Here is a 20587-nt window from a genome sequence, read left to right as displayed (position 1 = left end):
AGAATGGAGATGCCACATCCTTCAGTCTCTGTATCATATACTCTTATCTGTGTCATTCTCTCTTTCACTCTCTGGGCCTCATTTCTCAGTGAGTGATATTCTTGATAGCACTTGTTACTAATCTTAAATGGTGCTCCAACCAATCAGCTCCTGACTGTCATTTTCAAACACATGACAGGAGCTGATTGGTTGGAGCACCATTTAAGATGAGTGATTACAAGAATATCACTTGTTGATAAATGAGGCCCTCTTTCGCTTGTCCTCTCAGAAAATCTTTAAATACTCTGTATAATTCTCTCCTCACTGGTGGCTACAATTACTTAGCGGTGGGTTTTTCATACCCCACAATTTTCTGTGGGTTTGCCCGCTGTATTTAAAATTGCAATAATATTAAATGTAGTGGTTTTGCAAAATCCTGCAAGCAAAATCAGTTAGTAAATATAGTCTCTGGTGACTTTTTCCCCTCATGAAAGACCTGTTTGACTATGTGAAATGTTTTCACTCCCTTTCTAGTCACTATCTTCAAACTACTACAACTTTACCTTACAATGTCAGTGTTAATACCTGAGCCTCAGCAGCTCCCCTGGACTGTGCCATTACCGTGGCGACGAGGAGCACGGCAGCTCCAATTGCAGTCCGTGCCCCGGTAGGAGCTCAGAGAGTGGCCAGATGAGACGGAAACAGGGTGTGTCCTTGCTAATCTAGCCTCAATATGACATGTAGCATGATATGCCTGGCATGAGCAGGGCCGGTGCTATGTTTCTAGGTACCCTAGGCAAAGCTTCACTCAGCCGCCCCTGCTTTCCCCAGCGGATGTGTTTTAGTTGCGCCCCCCGCCCCCCAAACATAAAACATATTTTACTTTTTTTTTTATTAAATATACACATATTTATAACTACATACATACACAAATACACATATACATTTTATTTTTATACATACGCACATGCAAAAAGTATCATACTTACTCTCCTGGAAGTGTCGAGAGGCCCCTGGAAGAGTATCCGAACCTCCCGCATCCTTCCCACTTCCTATTGACGCGGGCAGGATGGGGAGATAAATGCCGGGAATCATGGCTAAATGATGCGTTTTCGAGTCATTTAGTTCCGTCCTCTCCTTATGCTCTCGCAATTTGTGGCAGTTTGCCGCGATGGGGACACCTGTGGCTGCTCTCTGGGCATCTCCCAGGAAGCAGACAATAAAAGCAGGTAAGTATAAGTACATATATATGCAGCCATATACAGATACACATTTACATATGTACAGTACATACACACATACAAATACTAGATACTTAAATACATACATACACACACTCATATACAGATAGCACATATACATAGGAATATACATTCATACACACATATATACAATTACAAGATGCATACATACATACCATATGCACATATACATAGGTATATACATATCACACACATATACAAACACAAGATGTACATACCACAGTTGCACAATGCAAACTTTTAACTCTTAACCCAGATTTGACAGCTGGCTCTGCATCTGTCATGTTCCCCCAAAGGAAGAGAAGGGGAGGGGCTGGATACAGGTGCATGCCCTGGTATGTATCACAGTGGACGTCAGTGCTGTGACTGCCCGGCTGACAAAGACTAACCTGGAACAGTCAGTGTCGGACGGCTGATGTGATGTTTCACAGTGGGATCGTGGGCTATAGCTGCAGCTGAGAAGATGGCGGCGGCTGCGGAAGACTCGGGGAAGGAGCGCCTGGGCTGTTTTCACAGTGGATGTCAGCCGATGATGTCAGCACTGTGACAGCCCAGGCGTGAGTACAGACCAGCATGGCTCACAGTGGGGTCCGGCATAGTAGCGGCGGCTAAGACCCGTGGCCACTGTAATGTAAAAAAAAAAAAAATTATTTGCTGAGGGGACTATATAGCGCCCCCTGGTGGCCGGCGCTCTAAGCAACTGCCTAAAGTTGCCTAATGGTAGCGCCGGCCCTGGGCGTGAGTGAGCTGCCAGGTCCAGTGTAACTCTGCTAGCCTCACCAGGAGACTGTGCTGATGAATTTAATATATGACACTTGTATATATGTGTGGAACGGAGTCTGTAAACAGAACTTGGTGTGGAAAGAAGCTGCGGCCACTGCATTGTAGCACTTCGCATGCTGATTTAGAGACTCAGTTGCACACAGATACACAAGAGTCACATATCAAATTCATTAGCACAGTCTGCTGGTGCATCCTAGTTGCATTGCGATTTAGACACATACAGTATTCGGTAAAAAAGCAGCCAGCTCTACCAGAGTCTCACGGGACCAGGCGCACCAAGAGGGGCTGTTTGGCGCGACTGCAGTAAAGACAAGTGAGGACACCTCTCTATATTCCATTTGTAGCAAACTACATATACAATATAGTTGGGCCTATACATAGTAGACAATCACCACTAACGGTATTGTTTTTGTGACAAAACAAACCTTTTCATAGGAAGGTTGTAGGAAGCAGTGACAACCTAACAACTAACTGAATAAATCCGCTAGAAACCAGACTCAGGGGGCCCTTAGAAACATACAGTATATTCTCACATGCATGTCACATGCCATCAATGCTGCAGTGCACCATACAGTCACTTTGGGCTACTGTGTGACTTTAAATGCCCCTGAAAGATTTACCAGATGCTGTACATTTTCTCTCCTTGTGGCCATTAATGTGTCTTTAGATTAGTGATGGGCAACACGCGATTCTGGGGCTGCATGCAGCCTTTCAAGCCTTCACCTGTAGCCCCAGCTCCTTCCTGCTTTGTTGTTATATTTGCTAGAGCTAGTAATGCCTGCTGATACAGATTACGGAGAGGTGTCCCTTTCATTGGTTAAATAAAATGTATTTATTTAACTGGGGTGTAGAGCACGACAAGGGATTTAAGATAGGCGTCGAAATACCAACGCTTATCTTAATCCCTATGCCGGAACACAGAAGGACACCAGCCCGAACAAGGTAAGTCTGGGCGCCCTTAAAGCTAGCCGCGGGCGGAGGGTTGGTTTTAGGTAGCATAGTGGGGTTAGGTTTTGGTGGGGGAGGTTAGGGTTAGGCACCCCTAGGGGGAGGGTTAGGGCTAGGCACCACTGGAGGGGTTAGGATTAGGCACTAAGGGAAGATGGGAGAGTTAGGTTGCGGGGTGGGGAGGGTTAGGGTTAGGCTACAAGAAGGGAGGGTTAGGGTGGGAAGGGTAAATATACTTACCCGACCCCTGGCGGGATACCAACCATCAGGATGCCGCTGTCGGTATTTTGACAGGAGGCATCCCAGCAGCTGGCATTACATACTACTGGCATTTAGAGTTGCGTGTTGCCCCTTTGAAGGTTAGAGGCACCCAAAGGATTTCCGATTGGCTGGTCTAGAATGAGATGGAAAAGCAAAAACAATGTTAAACATGGCAAGAGGTCTTTTTAGGTTAATAAAATAAACTTAGGCAGCGACTACATCTGCTGTATTACAACAGTACTGAAAAGACAGAGGTCAATTCAAATCAAATTTTAACCTCCATTTTTCTGTGGATTTCTAAAAAATAAAAAAACCTTTCTTAAAGAAATCTGCTCTACAACAGCTCAATGGAATTATTTACCAAGTGTCTGGGATCCCTAGACGTATAAATGAGCCAAAACCAGACTAACCAGAGCCTGAAAAGTATTTGTGTGTAAAAGACTTCAGACAAGCATTTTCTATCTATTCATAGTCCGATCCCACTGATTTAGCTAACATCACTGAAATATGTACATTATATTTGAATGCGTGTTGTATACTTTGATATGTATTAAAGTGGTTCTTCACTGAAACCCAAAGGTTAACCATTTATTGCATATAGATGCAGGCTTATGTCGAGGAGGGTGGTTACTTTTATCCAGTCACTTCTTCTCGATGAATGCCAACAGCCCAGCAAACTACAGAGGACTGATCTGGCTGCTGGGTTTGATGGATAGCTTTGCACATGCTGATTGCTGAATGGCTAGTGCTATCCACCAATCAGTGCGGGGACCATGGTACTGGGTAATATAAGTAAGCTGAGAGACTGCGTGGCCGTGGGGCAGCAGGAGCTATATGTGGACATCTGATTCCTTAAAAAACTTTTTATTTGAAAGCATTTATTCAGAGAACCCCGGGGACTTAAGAAACTATGCAGGTAAACCCTTCAATTTTATTCATATTTTGAAGCCATTCTATATTACTTATTACAGTGCACATCACATTTATGTTAATTCTAACACCATTGGGTGCCCTTTCATTGGTATCACCTCTGTCCTGTTTTTATTCTTCTATTTTAGGTTGAATGGCTCCTTAATGTATGTGTGTATGTAAAGCCAATCACCTCCGCAAGTGTTGGACACACCCCCTTTTCGGGAACGTGCAGAGACTTCTTGCCCACACACTCAGCACCTCCCCGTGGTCTGTCAAACAAAAGGACGGCACTCCCGAACTGTTTCCAACACACAAAGTTGTATTCTTATATCAACAACATAAGGTCGACGTTTCGCTGCTCAATAACACCTTTCTCAAGACATAATAAAAGTAGCTGTAGGTAAGATGTCTTTTTGATACTTTTATGTCTTGAGAAAGGTGTTATTGAGCACTGAAACATCGACCTTATGTTGTTGGTATAAGATTACAACATTGTGTGTTGGAAACAGTTTGGGAGTGCCGTCCTTTTGTTTGACTATATATTGTTTCCATGGACCACGTGGATGGCTCGGGCACTCTGGCATAGAGACCATCTTTGAGTGTCGGACCCAATTTGTGTGTGTGTGTGTGTGTGTGTGTGTGTGTGTGTGTGTGTATATATATATATATATATATATATATGTAGATTTTATAAAATAGGCTGCGTCTGTATGGCTGTGACCTGTAAAATGTAAGGACACATTACAGCACACTCCCCTATGTATGCTGTGTTCGATTTATGTAACCTGATCATCTCTGTTTGTCTTGTACAGTTCATCCATCACAGGAGCCAGGCTGGTTAGAAGGGACACTCAATGGGAAGACTGGACTCATCCCTGAGAACTATGTGGAATTCCTATAGCTTTATGCTCTGCTAGTGTTGCAAAGCTTTACATGGTATCCATGACAACTGCTGATGGTGTAGAAGATTCTCTTTCTTTGCCTCCATGAATTACAGGGTGAAGGACTTTTCTTTACCTATTGCAGTGAATATGTGTGTTAATAGTAATGTACATGTTTAAAATGATTTATGGTGGTGAAATATATACAGAGATGGAAACAATTTTATTTTTAGTAAGGGACCATTTTATGTTACTGTTATTTTATTGCTATAATTCACTGTACCTTTTAACCACTAAAAGCCAACTATACCTGTACTCTACACGTTTTAACTATAGTGGAGGCTGCTTGGGCAATTTTATTACAATTTTCTCATGTTTTTATTTTTATAGATATTCAAAGTTTTAAATGCAGATTTTAATGCCACCACACTTGAATGAAATGGTTTATATTTGGCAAGTAAATTAAATGAGAGTAAAAAGTGGGTTTGCATTTCCTAAATATAATTTACATATGGTTAATATTTCCAAAAAGATTTACAATTAACAACTTTTCCAATGTTTCTTGTATATAACACTTTACTAGAGCCTACAAAGTGTTCCTTATATATTCCAAAGCCACTTCTTCACATCTGACATAACTGATAAACTCAACTAGTCTGTCTTTTGTTTATATAAGTCTTGTCTTTCCAGAGTTTGATGTCGATATATTCGATTAAGAGCTCAAGTCCAGGATATACAAAAGACTTTTGAGACCCTTTTTTAGAAGAGGCTGAAACATAGTAGCATAGTAAAATGGCAGTATTACTATAAAAGAATGTAGAGGATGTTCGACGTCTAGATTTTATTTGCACACACACATTGAGATCCTGACACTATGTCAGAGAGCCAAGTAGCAGCTCACTATCTAATTTGGCTTTTATGGATGGCTTAGCTAGTTGTTAGATGAAATTCATTGCATTCCATTTTGGGGCAGCAAACACTGCTATATTGGGCTAACTGTAGTGTTTTGTGTCTGTGGCCAACATTAGCCAGTGATAACGTAAAAAAATTTTTTAAACAAAAATGTCGATTTTTATACATTTTAGGCAATAGTAGAAATTTTAATTTTATTTTAAACATTTTCTATATGAATAGACGAATCACTGAGACTACGGGCCAAGTTCATTTAGCTGGATGTGTGTTCAGAGGCTGCTCACAACCTATTGAGGTGCAAACAGAGATCAGCCTATCGTAAATGCTCTTAAAGTAGCCGGGTCTAGTTGAATCAGCCCCTGTAATTTGAGTTATGCCCTGGCACTTCTTCTATTAGGTGTATGGAGGTAGACAGAGAACATTTGGAAACTAATGGTAACTTGCTTCCCTCTTTACATATATGATTTTATTGGTAATTACAGAAAAAAACCCATTGACTTTAATTAAAAAGTAATCTTTTGATATTTCCCTTGCATATATCATTTAGGTTATAATTTATCAGATGGTCAAATTAAAGCAAATACCATCAATTGCATTTTGCTTAAAAAATATGAAATATATTTAAGTGTGACGCTTTTAGGGTCTGCATTGAAGACAGAGTTGGTTCGTGCATTGCACTGTGCGTGCCCTGCAGATGAGGCTGCATCTTTTTTCATTTCTGTTATTGTCTGTTATTTTTTACCTTTTTTAAGTTTCAAGTATTTGACTTGATATATTGCTGTATATTTTGTTTTCCAAATATAACATTGTAAATAGAGAGTTACATCAAGTGCTGTGAGGTAAAGTTCTATATTTGATATTTTTTGTGCACTAATTCAGCTCACTGGGGTAACAGCCACTTTCTAAGTGTTTTATAGCGATAGTTATTGTAAGGTTCAGAGAAATATGTGTAAGCCTAGCTCACTTGTTCATGGTCCTGTAACATAAACCAGTGGGGTTGGCATAATCATTTGGAAAACTGCACTGTAGTTACATTTAACTTTGCAGTCTTATAACTCTTTGATGCCATCTGATTTTATTACTTGTTTTGTTGTAACTTAAGTCCATTTCACTGGAATACTGCGTAATACAAAAAAACTACCTACCATAATAAATAGTTCTTACCAGCCAGTGTCCATTTTGCAATCACTACAGTTATGTTGCATCCGTGTAGTTGAGGCAAAAAATTCATAGGCTCAACTTATTTTCATGAGAATGTGGCTTATCAGTTCCCTACCAAACTAATAATGTGAATATGGTTCACCCCTCAACATGGATGCTTTGATTTTGTGTGGTAAGTCACTGGTTCTACAGAGAAGCTCCATTCACATGAATATGATTCATGCACAAAATGGCTTCCGTCACTATGTGGCATGTCACACCTCCCCTGCAAACTCAAGTTTCTTATAGATATTGGTTCATGTTGCATATTGAAACCTACAATGTGTGGAGTTAACACATGCCCACATTTTTGTTCATATGTGTTAATTCTTGCACCATATTTTGTAAAGTGAAATATAATTGAAGTTTGTAATGTATTCAAGTAAAAATGTTATTGCAGTTTTTATTTGTTTTGTTGGATTGCACTTTTGTTTAGTATTTTGTTCACCATGGTTTATAATGTGCAGGTCAAGATAGGAACGCGAAGGGGGGTGAGTTGCAGGGCCATTGGCGGCATTTTCACTCTGTTAAAATGGCAACTCGCTCCCTTCATGTCTATTTCAATTAATCCTTATTTCTGTTTTTAACCAAGTTTGGTCATTGATGGTAACATACGAACGATGGAGCATCTGAACAAAAAAGTTGCATAAAAACAATATATAGTAGGCTTGTTTTCTTCCCTAAGAAATTTAAAATGCACTTTTTCAATTAATGTTTTATATAAAATGAAAAACTAAGTTGCTATGTAGTATTTATAACAAGACCAATTTACTGCTTTATTGTACAGGAATAGTTCCACTGTTTTACATTGTGTAAAGCCATTTCACCTTGATCTACGTTTCTACTTAGTTTACAATAGAAAATCTAATTTAATGGTAGTACCCACAAAATATGAGTTAGATACGGGAAGCTACCCAACTACTGTTTGTCAACAGTTATAGTTTGTCAACATACCCTGGGTGTTGTAATTTTACAGAAGCCACAGATTATTCTCTCTCTGGTGACCACTGGCTTATCTCATTGTTTATGTACACACAGTGGGGCCAATCCAGTTAGGAGCGATGTTCTTGCTCCCGTGAGTAATGCTGCGTACACACGGGACAACTTGCTCGATCATCGATATCTTAGAACAATTTTTTTCTGTTTAAAATTAAACTATATCGTTGAACGATTTCATCAATGATCATGAACGATTTTATGAATGATGAATGATTTCTGACAGTATTTAAATGATGAAGAATCCATAGATATCGTGCAAGTTGGCCAGCCTGTATGGTCGATCTCAGATATCCTTATCGTCCACACGACCACACGCATCGTTGGTCGTGCAGTGAAAAAAAGTCAACGATATGAACGATGTAACGATAAATTATATATTTATCGATCATATCGTTGACAAAAGTCATCCCTTGTGTACACAGCTTAAGTGCGGCTGTATGCAGCACTTACGTACCTTCGGAGTCGCACATTTCTGTTTGTAGCCCCGTAGGCCTGAAAACAAAATGTGCAAGTCCAGTGTCAGATTGAGCGATGAGGGAGGCGAATTGCCATGCCATTGCCGCCGTTTCTATGCCTTTTAATTGCAATTCGCCCCGTTCGCTCCTAATTGAATTGACCCCAGTGACTGTTAACTTCACCAGCCTAATAGCTAGCAGGAAACATTCTTCTTCACACTCTTGAGGTGTTCATACTATTCCATACTCTATGTCATCTTGTTCATAATTGAGGGTCAGACTACTGTATCCCTCATATTCAAATTTGGTAACCTCTTACCTGGTATTATATCTGTACCTATTGTATTGATTTTAGTTATCAATGAGCTATATCGTCTATGCACTCTCATCATTTCTCTACAAGTAGCTTACAGTATACCTGGTTTAAATCAACTTGAACTGTAAAACTGTATGCATTTACTATATATTTTTTGCTGGTACAATTAACAAACTATCAGGGAGGTTAAATAAATGTTAATTGGCAATTATTGACATGCCATCTTTTTCTTCTGTTAATTGGTGACTGAAACAAGGGTGTTTCTTATTTTCACAAAATATTAAATAAACAATTACATTTCATTTGTGATGTAAAAATGTATTTGTAGAACTGTAACGCTACAGACTGCAATTCCAGGTTATCGCTGACTCGCATCAACGCTCTCCGCACTAGAACAGTTTTTCTGACGCAAGTTATTGCAGTGAGGTTTTCTCACATAATGTATCAGCTGGACCTGACTGCAAATCATAAATCTCTGTTTTTTACTGTTTGGAGCAGATACTAACTTTAACAGTTACTCTACCAGGAATGTCTGCTTTTTGTTTTCCTGTGGACATGCTTCATAAATAGTGCTGCAACTAATTCTGTATGATCACAGTGTAACTTGGAGTTTACTTTAACATTTCAGGAACTGGTGCCAAAGTCTGCTTATTTGTAGTGCACTAATGTGTATATGTTAGGTTAGTGAATCTCTGTCTCTGATGCCTCTCTTCGGTGTATTGATTAGTTACCAAGTTTGTTAAAACTTTATGGTAGGAAGTAAATTGTGGGAGGAGTTAATGATTCCATGATAGAATACTGATCTCTCAGAAGAACAAAACATTTGATGGTTCAGGGTTTACAAACATTCTGTGACTTTTACAATACATTCCCAAATAAAGGTATATACAATTTACACGTGTGTCTCATTCTATGTAGCATTATTTGTGCTGCAGTTTTCTTTTGTGTATCTTTTTTTTGCAATGTAACTTTAATTTGTATCTACTCTGTCTATTGTGTGATATCATTTCTTAATACATTGCTTACTACTGATGCAACAATGTAGCTCTTGGTGAAAGCTTTTACACACAAGAAACAATGTTATTCCTTATTCTGAAATCCTGACATGTCTTCTACTTATTGTGTGAGGTTATTCTCTTTCCCTTGAAAGTCTACAAATAATAAATTAGTGTATTTATGACGCACTTTTCATAGTTATTGTCGTAAAAAAACAATTTTCGTTTTTACACAAAAGGACCAGTAAGTATTGTGGAAAGGAAATGGGTGTGCTAAGAACAGAGAGGAAGCGAGTCCTTTCCCAATTATGGGTGTCCTAGTGAGGAAGTAGAGAGAGGGATATTTCTGTGAGTGGGGGAAACCCATAAAATGTAGTCCAGTTCTCGTTTTTGTCATGCATCACATTGCATTGTTTGTTTAGAATACCTGTTTCCCAAGGTTATGGGGTCTATGTACTGAGCCTTGGAGAGATAAAGTGGATGGTGATAAAGTACCAACCAATCAGCTCCTGTCATTTTTCAAACACAGCCTGTAAAGTGACTGGAGCTGATTGGTTGGCACTTTTCTCCAAGTTCTTTTACTCTTTTGGGCCCTGAAGCTGACCACTCATGCCCCGATATCACCAACTATATCACTACTTGTGTGGCCTGATAGTGACCGAGTCTTTAATTGTTGTCATCATTAGCGAGCAATAGTCCAGTTGGAAGGTGAGCATTCTATGTGTGTGCTTATCTTTCCACTACACCAACAGGACATCATTCTATTGATTGGCTGGTGCACCAAAGACCTGTATCCTCTAATGAAGGGAGTGACCAGATTAGACCATATTCCTATCGCATGGACTGAGTGGAAGGATCGGTTCTGGGACAGTGACCAGGAATAGTCCAACGTGGCATCCAGGAAGCTGTTGAAAGTCAGGGCAGGCAGTGGTGGATAAAGACATAAAAAATAAACATTGCTTCAACTTACTAGTAAAGCATAATCTCATCAGGGCAAATACCAGGAACACAGGCAGAATTGCTCAGTATTCCAAGCATTACGCTTCGTATCACTTAATGAAGGGATAGGAGTAGGACACACCTTTTTTTTAATCTATTTTCTAAAGAGCAAACGGATTCATTTTGCATGAGGTTCTGTCAGTCCATAAAAGTAACGTCATACATTATATGGGGCACCACACCCTATTTATCAGATTCTTGTTCCTACAGCTTCTCAAACTCCGGCCACCTAAAGCATCTAATTTAGAAAAATATTATTTGGTTAAAAATGTCCTATGATAAAATAAACAGGACTGTCTTGAGAATAGCAGTGCACATTGCAGTACAGGGCAGCCCTAGACAGGCTGTGCCCCTTTATCAGGCAGTTACACGATCAGCGGCTAGCAGATGGGTCCCTGTTTGGGCGCCACTTGTGAAGCACTCTGGCTCGAAAGATCACAAACACTGGCAGACTTGCAAGGTAGAGTGGACTTTATTTTCTTACAGCAGTTTAGTACAGACAAGTTTTTGGTATCTTCATATACACCGCTACTTCAGGTCCTGTTGTTCACCCTGCTTGGCAGGGCTCCCTAACGCTAGCTTTCACAAACTATCGCCTGGCCACTTGCTGGCGTCAGGAGCACTGGTAACGATACCTACTCCAGCTAAATACCTACTCCAGCTGGAACAGCGAGGCAAAGCCCATCCCGGTTCCCAAGAAAACCCGGACTCCGGACTAAACCCAGGTTGTAAGCCTGAAACAATGAGTTCTCCCAGGTCCCGGGGGACCTTTTAACTGATTGAACTGTGGCACCTGAGTCTCTCTGCCACAGTATGTGTACAGTTCATCCGGAAAGTATTCACAGCGCTCACTTTTTCCACATTTTGTTATGTTACAGCCTTATTCCAAAATGGAATAAATTAATTTTTGTCCTCAAAATTCGACACACAATACCCCATAATGACAACGTGTAAAAAGTTTTTTTGCGATTTTTGCAAATTAATTTAAAAAACAAAACTAAGAAATCACATGTACTTAAGTATTCACAGCCTTTGCCATGAAGCTGAAAATTGAGCTCAGGTGCATCCTGTTTCCACTGATCATCCTTGAGATGTTCCTACAGCTTAATTGGAGTCCACCTGTGGTAAATTCAGTTATTTGGACATGATTTTGAAAGGCATACACCTGTCTATATAAGGTTCCACACTTGACAGTGCATGTCAGAGCACAAACCGCATGATGTCCAAGGAATTGTTTGTAGACCTCCGAGACAGGATTGTCTCGAGGCACAAATCTGGGCAAGGGTACAGAAAAATATCTGTTGCTTTGAAGGTCCCAATGAGCACAGTGGCCTCCATCATCTGTAAATAGAAGAAGATCAGAACCACCAGGGCTCTTCCTAGAGTTGGCCGGCCGTCTAAACTGAGTGATCGTGGGAGAAGGGCCCTAGTCAGGGAGGTGACCAAGAACCCGATGGTCACTCTGTCAGAGCTACAGCGTTTATCTGTGGAGAGAGGAGAACCTTCCAGAAGGACAACCATCTCTGCAGCAATCCACCAATAAGGCCTTATGGTAGAGTGGCCAGACGGAAGCCACTCCTTAGTAAAAAGCACATGGCAGTCCGCCTGGAGTTTGCCAAAATGCACCTGAAGGACTCTCAGACCATGAGAAACAAAATTCTCTGTTCTGATGAGACAATGATTGAACTCTTTGGCGTGAATGCCAGGCGTTATGTTTGGAGGAAACCAGGCACCGCTCATCACCAGGCCAATACCATCCCTACAGTGAAGCATGGTGGTGGCAGCATTATGCTGTGGGGATGTGTTTCAGCAGCAGGAACTGGGAGACTAGTCAGGAAAGAGGGAAAGATGAATGCACCAATGTACAGAGACAGCCTGGATGAAAACCTGCTCCAGAGCGCTCTTGACCTCAGACTGGGGCAACGGTTCATCTTTCAGCAGGACAACGACCCTAAACAGACAGCCAAGATATCAAAGGAATGGCTTCAGAACAACTCTGTGAATGTCCTTGAGTGGCCCAGCCAGAGCCCAGACTTGAATCCGATTGAACATCTCTGGAGAGATCTGAAAATGGCTGTACACCGACGCTTCCTATCTAACCTGATGGAGCTTGAGAGGTGCTGCAAAGAGGAATGGGCTAAACTGCCCAAAGATAGGTGTGCCAAGCTTGTGGCATCATATTCAAAAAGACTTGAGGCTGTAATTGCTGCCAAAGGTGCATCAACAAAGTATTGAGCAAAGGCTGTGAATACTTTATATACATGTGATTTTTTTGTTTTTTATTTTTAAATTAAATGTGCAAAAATCTCAAAAAAACTTTACACGTTGTCGTGTGTAGAATTTTGAGGACAAAAATTAATTTATTCCACATTGGAATACGGCTGTGTAACATAACAATGTGGAAAAAGTGAAGTGCTGTGAATACTTTCCGGATGCACTGTATATACACATGGGAGTCAGGATTCACCACGATAGCACCGCTCTGAGCTACTGGGCTGCCCACAGGCCTACTTCCTGCACTGTTGAGATACTGTGCACTTCACCCTGTACTCTGCTGTGAGAAAATGCCCCCCCCCCCTCTGGATTCTGACTGTCCTACCAAAATCGGTGGATGGTTGGAGGGTATGTATGTATATATATATATTGTTGTATGACTTTCCTTGATATCCCTTACAATATCCTGAGTTGTATGTTAGTTAAGTCGCTCATCCTTCTGTTTCAGTGGTCTGAGAGTGTTATGAATGGGACCTGCTGTAAACAAGTGCGTGTTTTATTTATCTTTTAGCTAAAAAGAACTGACAGGATGTTCACACTGAGAGGCCTATTCATCATTGGAGGCCGTATGGCCCCCGATGATTAAGTAATGATCTTACTGCAAGGGATACTTAAGTATCCAACTCGCAGCGGAGGAAACTTTGCATTGGAGCAATTCATCATTGCTCTAGTGCGGGACAGCTGCTCCAAAGAGAACTGTTCTCTCTATAGTATCGCAGCTACTGAAGTAGCTGCATTAGTTAGCTTCCTGTTGGCGCGGCTACGCATGCGTGACCCGAGGTCATGCATGTGCAATGCTGCCAGGGCGGTAGAGAGAAGGCTGCGGAGGGATCCACTGGGATCCCTCTTCGCATCCCCGAAACTCCTTCCCATAGGAAAGAGCAGGGATCCGGGAACAAGCGCCATCTTTCAGTTTTCGGAGTTTGCTGAATATCACGTGGTGCATTTGGGACCCTGATGATGAATGGCCTGGTAACTAAAATATGCGCAAACTGTCGTTTCCGCATGGTTACTGGGCCATTTATCGATGATGAATAGGCCCCTTACTGATCTGTCCACAATAAATAATAGTGCCTTTAAAGGGCACTTGGCTATTAAATTAACTTGATTATCCAGTTTAAAATGACATATGTTGTTTGAATGTGTTCTTACCCTACAGCAATCTCACTTTGTTCTTTTCAAGTTCGAATAGAACAAACACTTGCTGCCACGTAGAGGTCCACAGGTGAGTACAACTGAATCAATTATCCTGCATCTGAATAACCAACTACTGCTCTGCTGTAATAAATGTTATTCCATTCCAGATAGAGATCGTTGGGTGCTGAGAAACCACTATACACAGAGACAGATTGATGATTTGAATTAAGGCTCAGTTATCTATAACAGTCTGCAGCTCTCCAGATAAGTAGGTTTGGGGCAAGCACAGAGGAAAATACCTTAATCCCAGTGTTTCACAGATACATGTAGCATGCCCAGTGCCAGAGCCATACGGGTTGGTGGAAATTTAGAATAAAGGAAATTGAATATGTGATGATTATATAAAGGATTACAAGCATTTCAGCACATACGTTTTCTTTGTTTAATAAAAACTATTTAAATATGTTGAATGTTAAAAGTAATGAAATTTTTTATCATTCATTTGATTTTTTTTAATTTCTTGTATTATAATAGAGTACATATGCTGTCCTTTTTTATGATAGATATAAAATTGAGCTGATTGACAGTCCCAGTACTATTACAGGTCATTTCATGTGAGCTCACAACCAGACGAAACAAACTGAAATGTTGTCACTTACTTCATGTAATGACATCTTGTATGACGACTTTGCAGCCAGATCTAATGTCTGCTGGGAAAAATAAATGTGAGAAAAGAATCCATAATTAAACTAAAAATCTATTTTGATTGTGCAAATCACAACATTTGAGACTAGAGGTATTACAGCTATCAGCACAACGCTCGACTTTGGCTACAAATGAAAAAATAGAATATACCTGACACTTAGTAATCCATCAAATCTGAAATAACTTTTTAAAGAGAACATATTTGGCAACATCTTGCAGCAAAAACAATTATAGGCTGAATGTAATCTAGAAAGACTCATGTAATCAGACATTTGGTGAAGTCCATTTTAACACTGTTAGCCCTTTTATCTTTTTCCTCTGAAATTTTTTGTACTCATGTAAGGAAATAGGGCCTGATTCAGCCGGTCGCTATTTGCGGTCGGTCGTTCAGGAAAAGGGGGTGGCTATTCAAATGAACCGTTCGCTCTTTGCGGTCTGTTGACGCCTTCATGTCTGAACGACCGAACAAAACTTGCGGTCGTTTTTTGGATAACTACGCCCCCTGGCCGCTCGCATCCTACGTCATGTCCGCTATTTATTAGATTAATCGAGTACATCGACCAGCGTATGAACTGCTCGCTATTCTTGTGGTTGGTTTTTCCTACCACAATCTTGCGAGCAGTTCTGACTATAAAATAACCCAGTGACGTGGGCAATGACGCTGCTTTGTTAATTATGCACACCCATAAAACGCTCGCTTTGACCTTTAAGCACGCCTGCGTTCGGATCTCCACTCCCCGTTTTCAAGCACCTTCCTCTGTTACCACCCACATACGCCTCCTCCTGTCACTCAAAATAGCAGGCATTCGCTATTTAGCGAACAAACGATTTTCGGCCGCACTGACTGGTTCGCGCATGCGTATTAAAATCCGTACGCATGCGCAGTTGGGCAAACATCGCTCGGAACGAACGAGCGGCCGTTTACGAGCGGCTCTGAATCAGGCCCCAAATTTAAAAAGGATAATAACATTGGAGTTACTGCTTTCAACTCTAATGCATGTGCAACAACATATTGTGGTTACTTACTCACTATTTACAGTAATGGTGCGTACACATGGTACGATCAGTCAACGATAACGATATCGCTGACTGATCGTCCTGCACCTTCCCGGTGTGCTGGATGATCAATATCGTTCATCCAGCACACCACCAACCCACCAATGACAGGTCAGTGAGATCGCGGGTCTCTATGTAACCCGGCCATTATCGACCAGGTTGGCCTGCATGCACGGGCGATGGGCGATATCGCCATCGTCCATATGTGCCCGCGCATCGCTGGTCATTGAGCACCAAAAAAAATGAACAATCTGAACGATATTGTCAATATCGTTATCATTCATTTTATCCTACTGTGTGTAGGCACCATAAGTTTAAAAGGATAAATTCCTCTAAATTCTTTGTAAAATAACTAGGAAATAGTTTTCAGTATGTAAATCACTGGTCCTGAAGTGATTGATTTATGAAATACTGATTGAACGCTATGCAGTGACTAGTAGCTTGTGAGCCTTCCATCACTGGTGAGTGACCACTATGGCAGTTGCACATCTATAATAGGTGCAGGGTGAGCATTGACCATGGGTCAAGTGATGCCCTGCACCATACACCCTCCACCTGACAGATTCACCACCATGCATGTGTGGCATATTTTATTACTCTATAGAAAGTAATTGGTAATGGCAAGTTTGAACAGATGAAAACATTCAGAGGTCAATGTAGAGTTGAATGTAAGTTAGCCTTGAAGCATCTTGAATGTTTTGCACTATGCATGGTCCCAAGCTGAGTGTACGGGTAGCATGGGTAATGAAGAGCCATACGAAACTCATTTGCATTTTCACTTGCAGCTGAAGGGGCATAGCTGAGTGGTAATGGATATTTAAACATAGACTAAGGTCAGAAAAGTCATGTCATCAGATTTGCAGGCTATGCAGAGTTGTGTGTATGTGGCATTCAGGACCGTAACTAGGGGTGTGCTAGAGGTGCCATCATACAGAGAGCTGTATTTCTCAATGCTAGTGGCCCTGCCTCTTTGGCATGAGGTCATGCATTTAGAAGATGGGGCTGGCACTGGACGCACTGCGCCCTGTTACGGTACTGGTGTAAATGTGCCTGTTTTCACGTGGACTTTTGCAGCAGGGTTAGGGCTTGTGCATGTGCACAACTATAATGAGGATGGCTATGAAAATTAGCACATGGCAGTCTAGCTGCAGAGATATGAATAACTCTGTATAAAGGTGAATATATTCTAAAACGTAGGTTGAGGATATAAGGACGCTCCAATAATATAAAAGCAGTTTTTTCTAACACTTGGCATCTGTCCCAATATAGATCCTAAATTTGGTAAACGTACTGTAAAGATGAGCAGTGTAAAAAAAAATGGCGCCATTTTTTTGACACTGCTCTTTACAATAGGTGAATATATTCATTCAGTTCTATATATGCAGTGTGTGAGCAATTATCGCCAACATTCGTTCAGCTCTGCGTTGGCCCCCTAAGTGTGATGTTCTCTTTTGATACAGCCTTATGGGCTCATTTAGAGTTGGGCACAACTCAACCCCCTCCCCCAAAACACCAAATGTAGATGTAAATTATGTCCATCAAAAATATGTAATTTGTGTAATATGTAAGGTAGCAAGTTCTCCAGCCTTACCCCTCTTATCCTTGGTGACTTCAATATCCGTCAGGATAATGGATGCCACCACTTTCAAGCTTCTCTTCCTTTAAACTCACCAAATGGACCTCCTCCCTCTTCCACACTAGCGGTCACTCACTTCACCTAGGGCCTGATTTACTACAGATCGCAACTGCGAATGCAATAGCGATTACGCATGCAGTTCAACTCCAAAAGTATGCTAATTCATTGCGATAGCAATGTCGCCGCAGCACTACATAAGGATGCCCACTTTACCTTACACACATCCGTAATGTTTAGCAAGACTGCGAAAACATCGGTACAATTGAGTACCATCGCAGTTTCACGCACACTTGCACAACTCTGACCTTACTCAGAAGTTGCTAACAATATCACTATATCAGGCCTCACAGTGGATCATTTATGTACTTCCCTGTACCGCGTTCAAAAGCACTGGCACGCCTACATTTTCCGGCCCTCGAACAACGCTTCCTGTCAATCACTCTGTGATCGCAGTCCCGATCGCAGTAGCCAGTTCGCGCACGCTCACCGCGACGCATACCAGTGCGCAGTACTCAACAATCCGCCGATTTTGTGCATATTAGCGACTGCGATCCAAGCTGAATCAGGCCCTTGTCAACTCTCTCACCATTGTGATATTTCCAATTTCACTAATCTTCCTTCTCTTTGACAACCATCTTCTCTCCCCTACCCTCATCTCCTTCTGTCTGGACACCTTCCTCTCTAACCTCCAAATGTCACTTTCAAGCTTCTCCTCTTTAACCTTGGCACTTCAACTGACCCGCAACCTTCAGAGATGCTCCTACTCAGCTGAAAGCTCTTGGAGGACATCTTGCAGTCACACTGACTGCCTCCACTTCAAATTCAAACTTCCAATCTACAACTTTGCTCTGTATCACGCTAAGCAATCTTACTTCAAATCTCTTAATATTTTCCCAATCCTACAAACCATGCAGCTTCCTTGCTTACCTTTAACTCCCTCCTCTGTCCACATGCTACTGGGTTACCCTCCACATTCCCCATCTTTACTTTGCCACTCACTGTTTAACCAAAATTGAAGCTTTCCACTGCGCCATTTCTCTGGCTTCACACCCCCAACCCCCCCCACCCACACACACACACACACACACACACACAGCCATCTCTCACTTTTGCCACATCCAGCTCCACAACACTGGCAAAATTAGGTCCTTTTCTGCCCCTGAAATCACCAAAACTTACATTCAAATCTTTTCCCGCCTAGACTACTGTAACCTCCTCCACTTTGGTCTCCCTCTCTCGCCTCTCTCGACTTCAATCAATTCTCAATGCTGTTCATCTTATTGTCTTTTACCTCTCTATACTACTAACAATTCAGTTGAAGCTACTCACTCTCGCAATGAATTTAACCATTCCTCCCCTCCCCACATCTCCATAACCTCCTCTCTCCACACTCCCTCCCGCCATCTATGCTCCTCCTCTGACCAGCCTATCTCCTCTTTGCTGGTCACTTCCGCTCATTCTTGCTTCCACGATTTCACTAGAGGTGCCTCCATCCTCTGGAACACTGTTGCCCATTCAGATTCTCTACTAGACTCCCCAGCTATTAGTGTTTCTTACGCTAGTGATGTATAACTTCTATTTATGTAGTTAGGTTATCCTACAACCTGAGGCCAGTATTTTGAGTCTGGGCTCTTTAAGGAAAAAGTAATTGTCAGTGGTTTATGAATGCTTAGAAGGAATGAAGAGGACCCCAGTCCCAAGGACTTTAGGTAAGCATGAAATTTGAGAACAAGGGTATTTGTGAGGGTACCAACAGCCATGGTTGGCATAGTCTATTTCTTGTAGTAGTCATTTCAGGGTGACCCTATGCATTTTGTCCTGCTCATTTATTTTTGTAGGTATAGCAGGGTTTGTTCTCGTGATCATCATCAACATAAATCTTGTACCAGATTTGATGCAGCCACAACAGATACGCCTCCTCAGTAGTGTATGTACAGCTACTTCCCCTCTACATGGGTCATAGATTATGAGATAGACAGTAAACGGTCGACAGTGTCTAGATGGACACCAGATGTTACAGTCAATAGGTTGACTGGGAGAAAAGGTCAACACTAAATGTCGACATGTAAGAATGTCGACAGGTACAAATGGTCAATAGGTCAAAACAAAAAATGGTCGACATATGATTTTTTTTTTCTAGCCCTAATGTTCACCCTAACCCTCCTCTTGGTGCCTAACCCTAACCTTTTGGGGTAGGTGCCTGACCCTAACCGTCCCTTCTAGTGTCTAACCCTTGCACTCCGGTAACTGCCTAATCCTAACCGTCGTGGTAGGTGCCTGACCCTAACCGTCCCTTCTAGTGTCTAACCCTAGCCCTCCAGTAAATGCCTAATCCTAACCTTCCCTCCTGTTGCCTAACCCTAACCGTCGGGGTAAGTGCCTAACTCTAAAGGTGCATACACACGGGACGATGTGCTGTATGAGCGATATTGGTAAAAGATTTCCCTTGAACTTTCTGTAGTGCAGGACAAACGATATTGGGTGTACACACTGCCACATCTCATAACAGATATCCTGCCACAATCTTGACAATATCGTCAGATTGGCTGCATGTTCAGACAACAAAAGATGTCATTATCGCCCAGCGGGAGTGCGCATCGTTGGTCGTTCACTGCATAAACACTAAACGATTTGAATGATATATATAGTTAAAACAATATCGTTATCATCCATATCGTTCATGTCCCGTGTGTATGCTCCTTAACCCTCCGGGAAGTTTCTAACCCTAAAAAAACAAAAAAAAGCATGTGTCGACATTTTTTTGTGGCAACCATGTTTGTGTCGACCATTTGACCCTGTCAACCATTTGTACATGTCAACCTTCTTACATGTTGACATTCAGCGCATCGACCTATTGACTGTCTAACATCTGGTGTC

General features: G+C 41.5%; 1 protein-coding gene across 5 annotated transcripts in view; it reads left to right on the top strand.

Moving 5' to 3' along the window:
- The window catches only part of ARHGAP26 (Rho GTPase activating protein 26), a 629130-nt gene that overhangs the window by 524534 nt on the left and 84009 nt on the right, over positions 1 to 20587 (top strand). For 2 of the 5 annotated variants that reach the window (XM_088444113.1, XM_088444110.1), the window contains one exon: positions 4958 to 9803. The exons of 2 other annotated variants lie outside the window; for them this stretch is intronic. In XM_088444113.1, the coding sequence (XP_088300239.1) occupies positions 4958 to 5046 (89 nt within the window). In that variant the 3' untranslated portion in view covers positions 5047 to 9803. Of the gene's footprint in view, positions 1 to 4957; positions 9804 to 14335; positions 14402 to 14480; positions 14669 to 20587 lie in introns of those variants that run through there. One more of the 5 variants, XM_088444112.1, reaches the window with a different exon arrangement.

The sequence above is a fragment of the Taudactylus pleione genome, unplaced genomic scaffold (genome assembly GCF_031769625.1).
Source record: "Taudactylus pleione unplaced genomic scaffold, aTauple2 ptg000349l, whole genome shotgun sequence".
NCBI classification, from domain to species: domain Eukaryota; kingdom Metazoa; phylum Chordata; class Amphibia; order Anura; family Myobatrachidae; genus Taudactylus; species Taudactylus pleione.
This window is presented reverse-complemented; position numbering and strand designations above follow the sequence as displayed.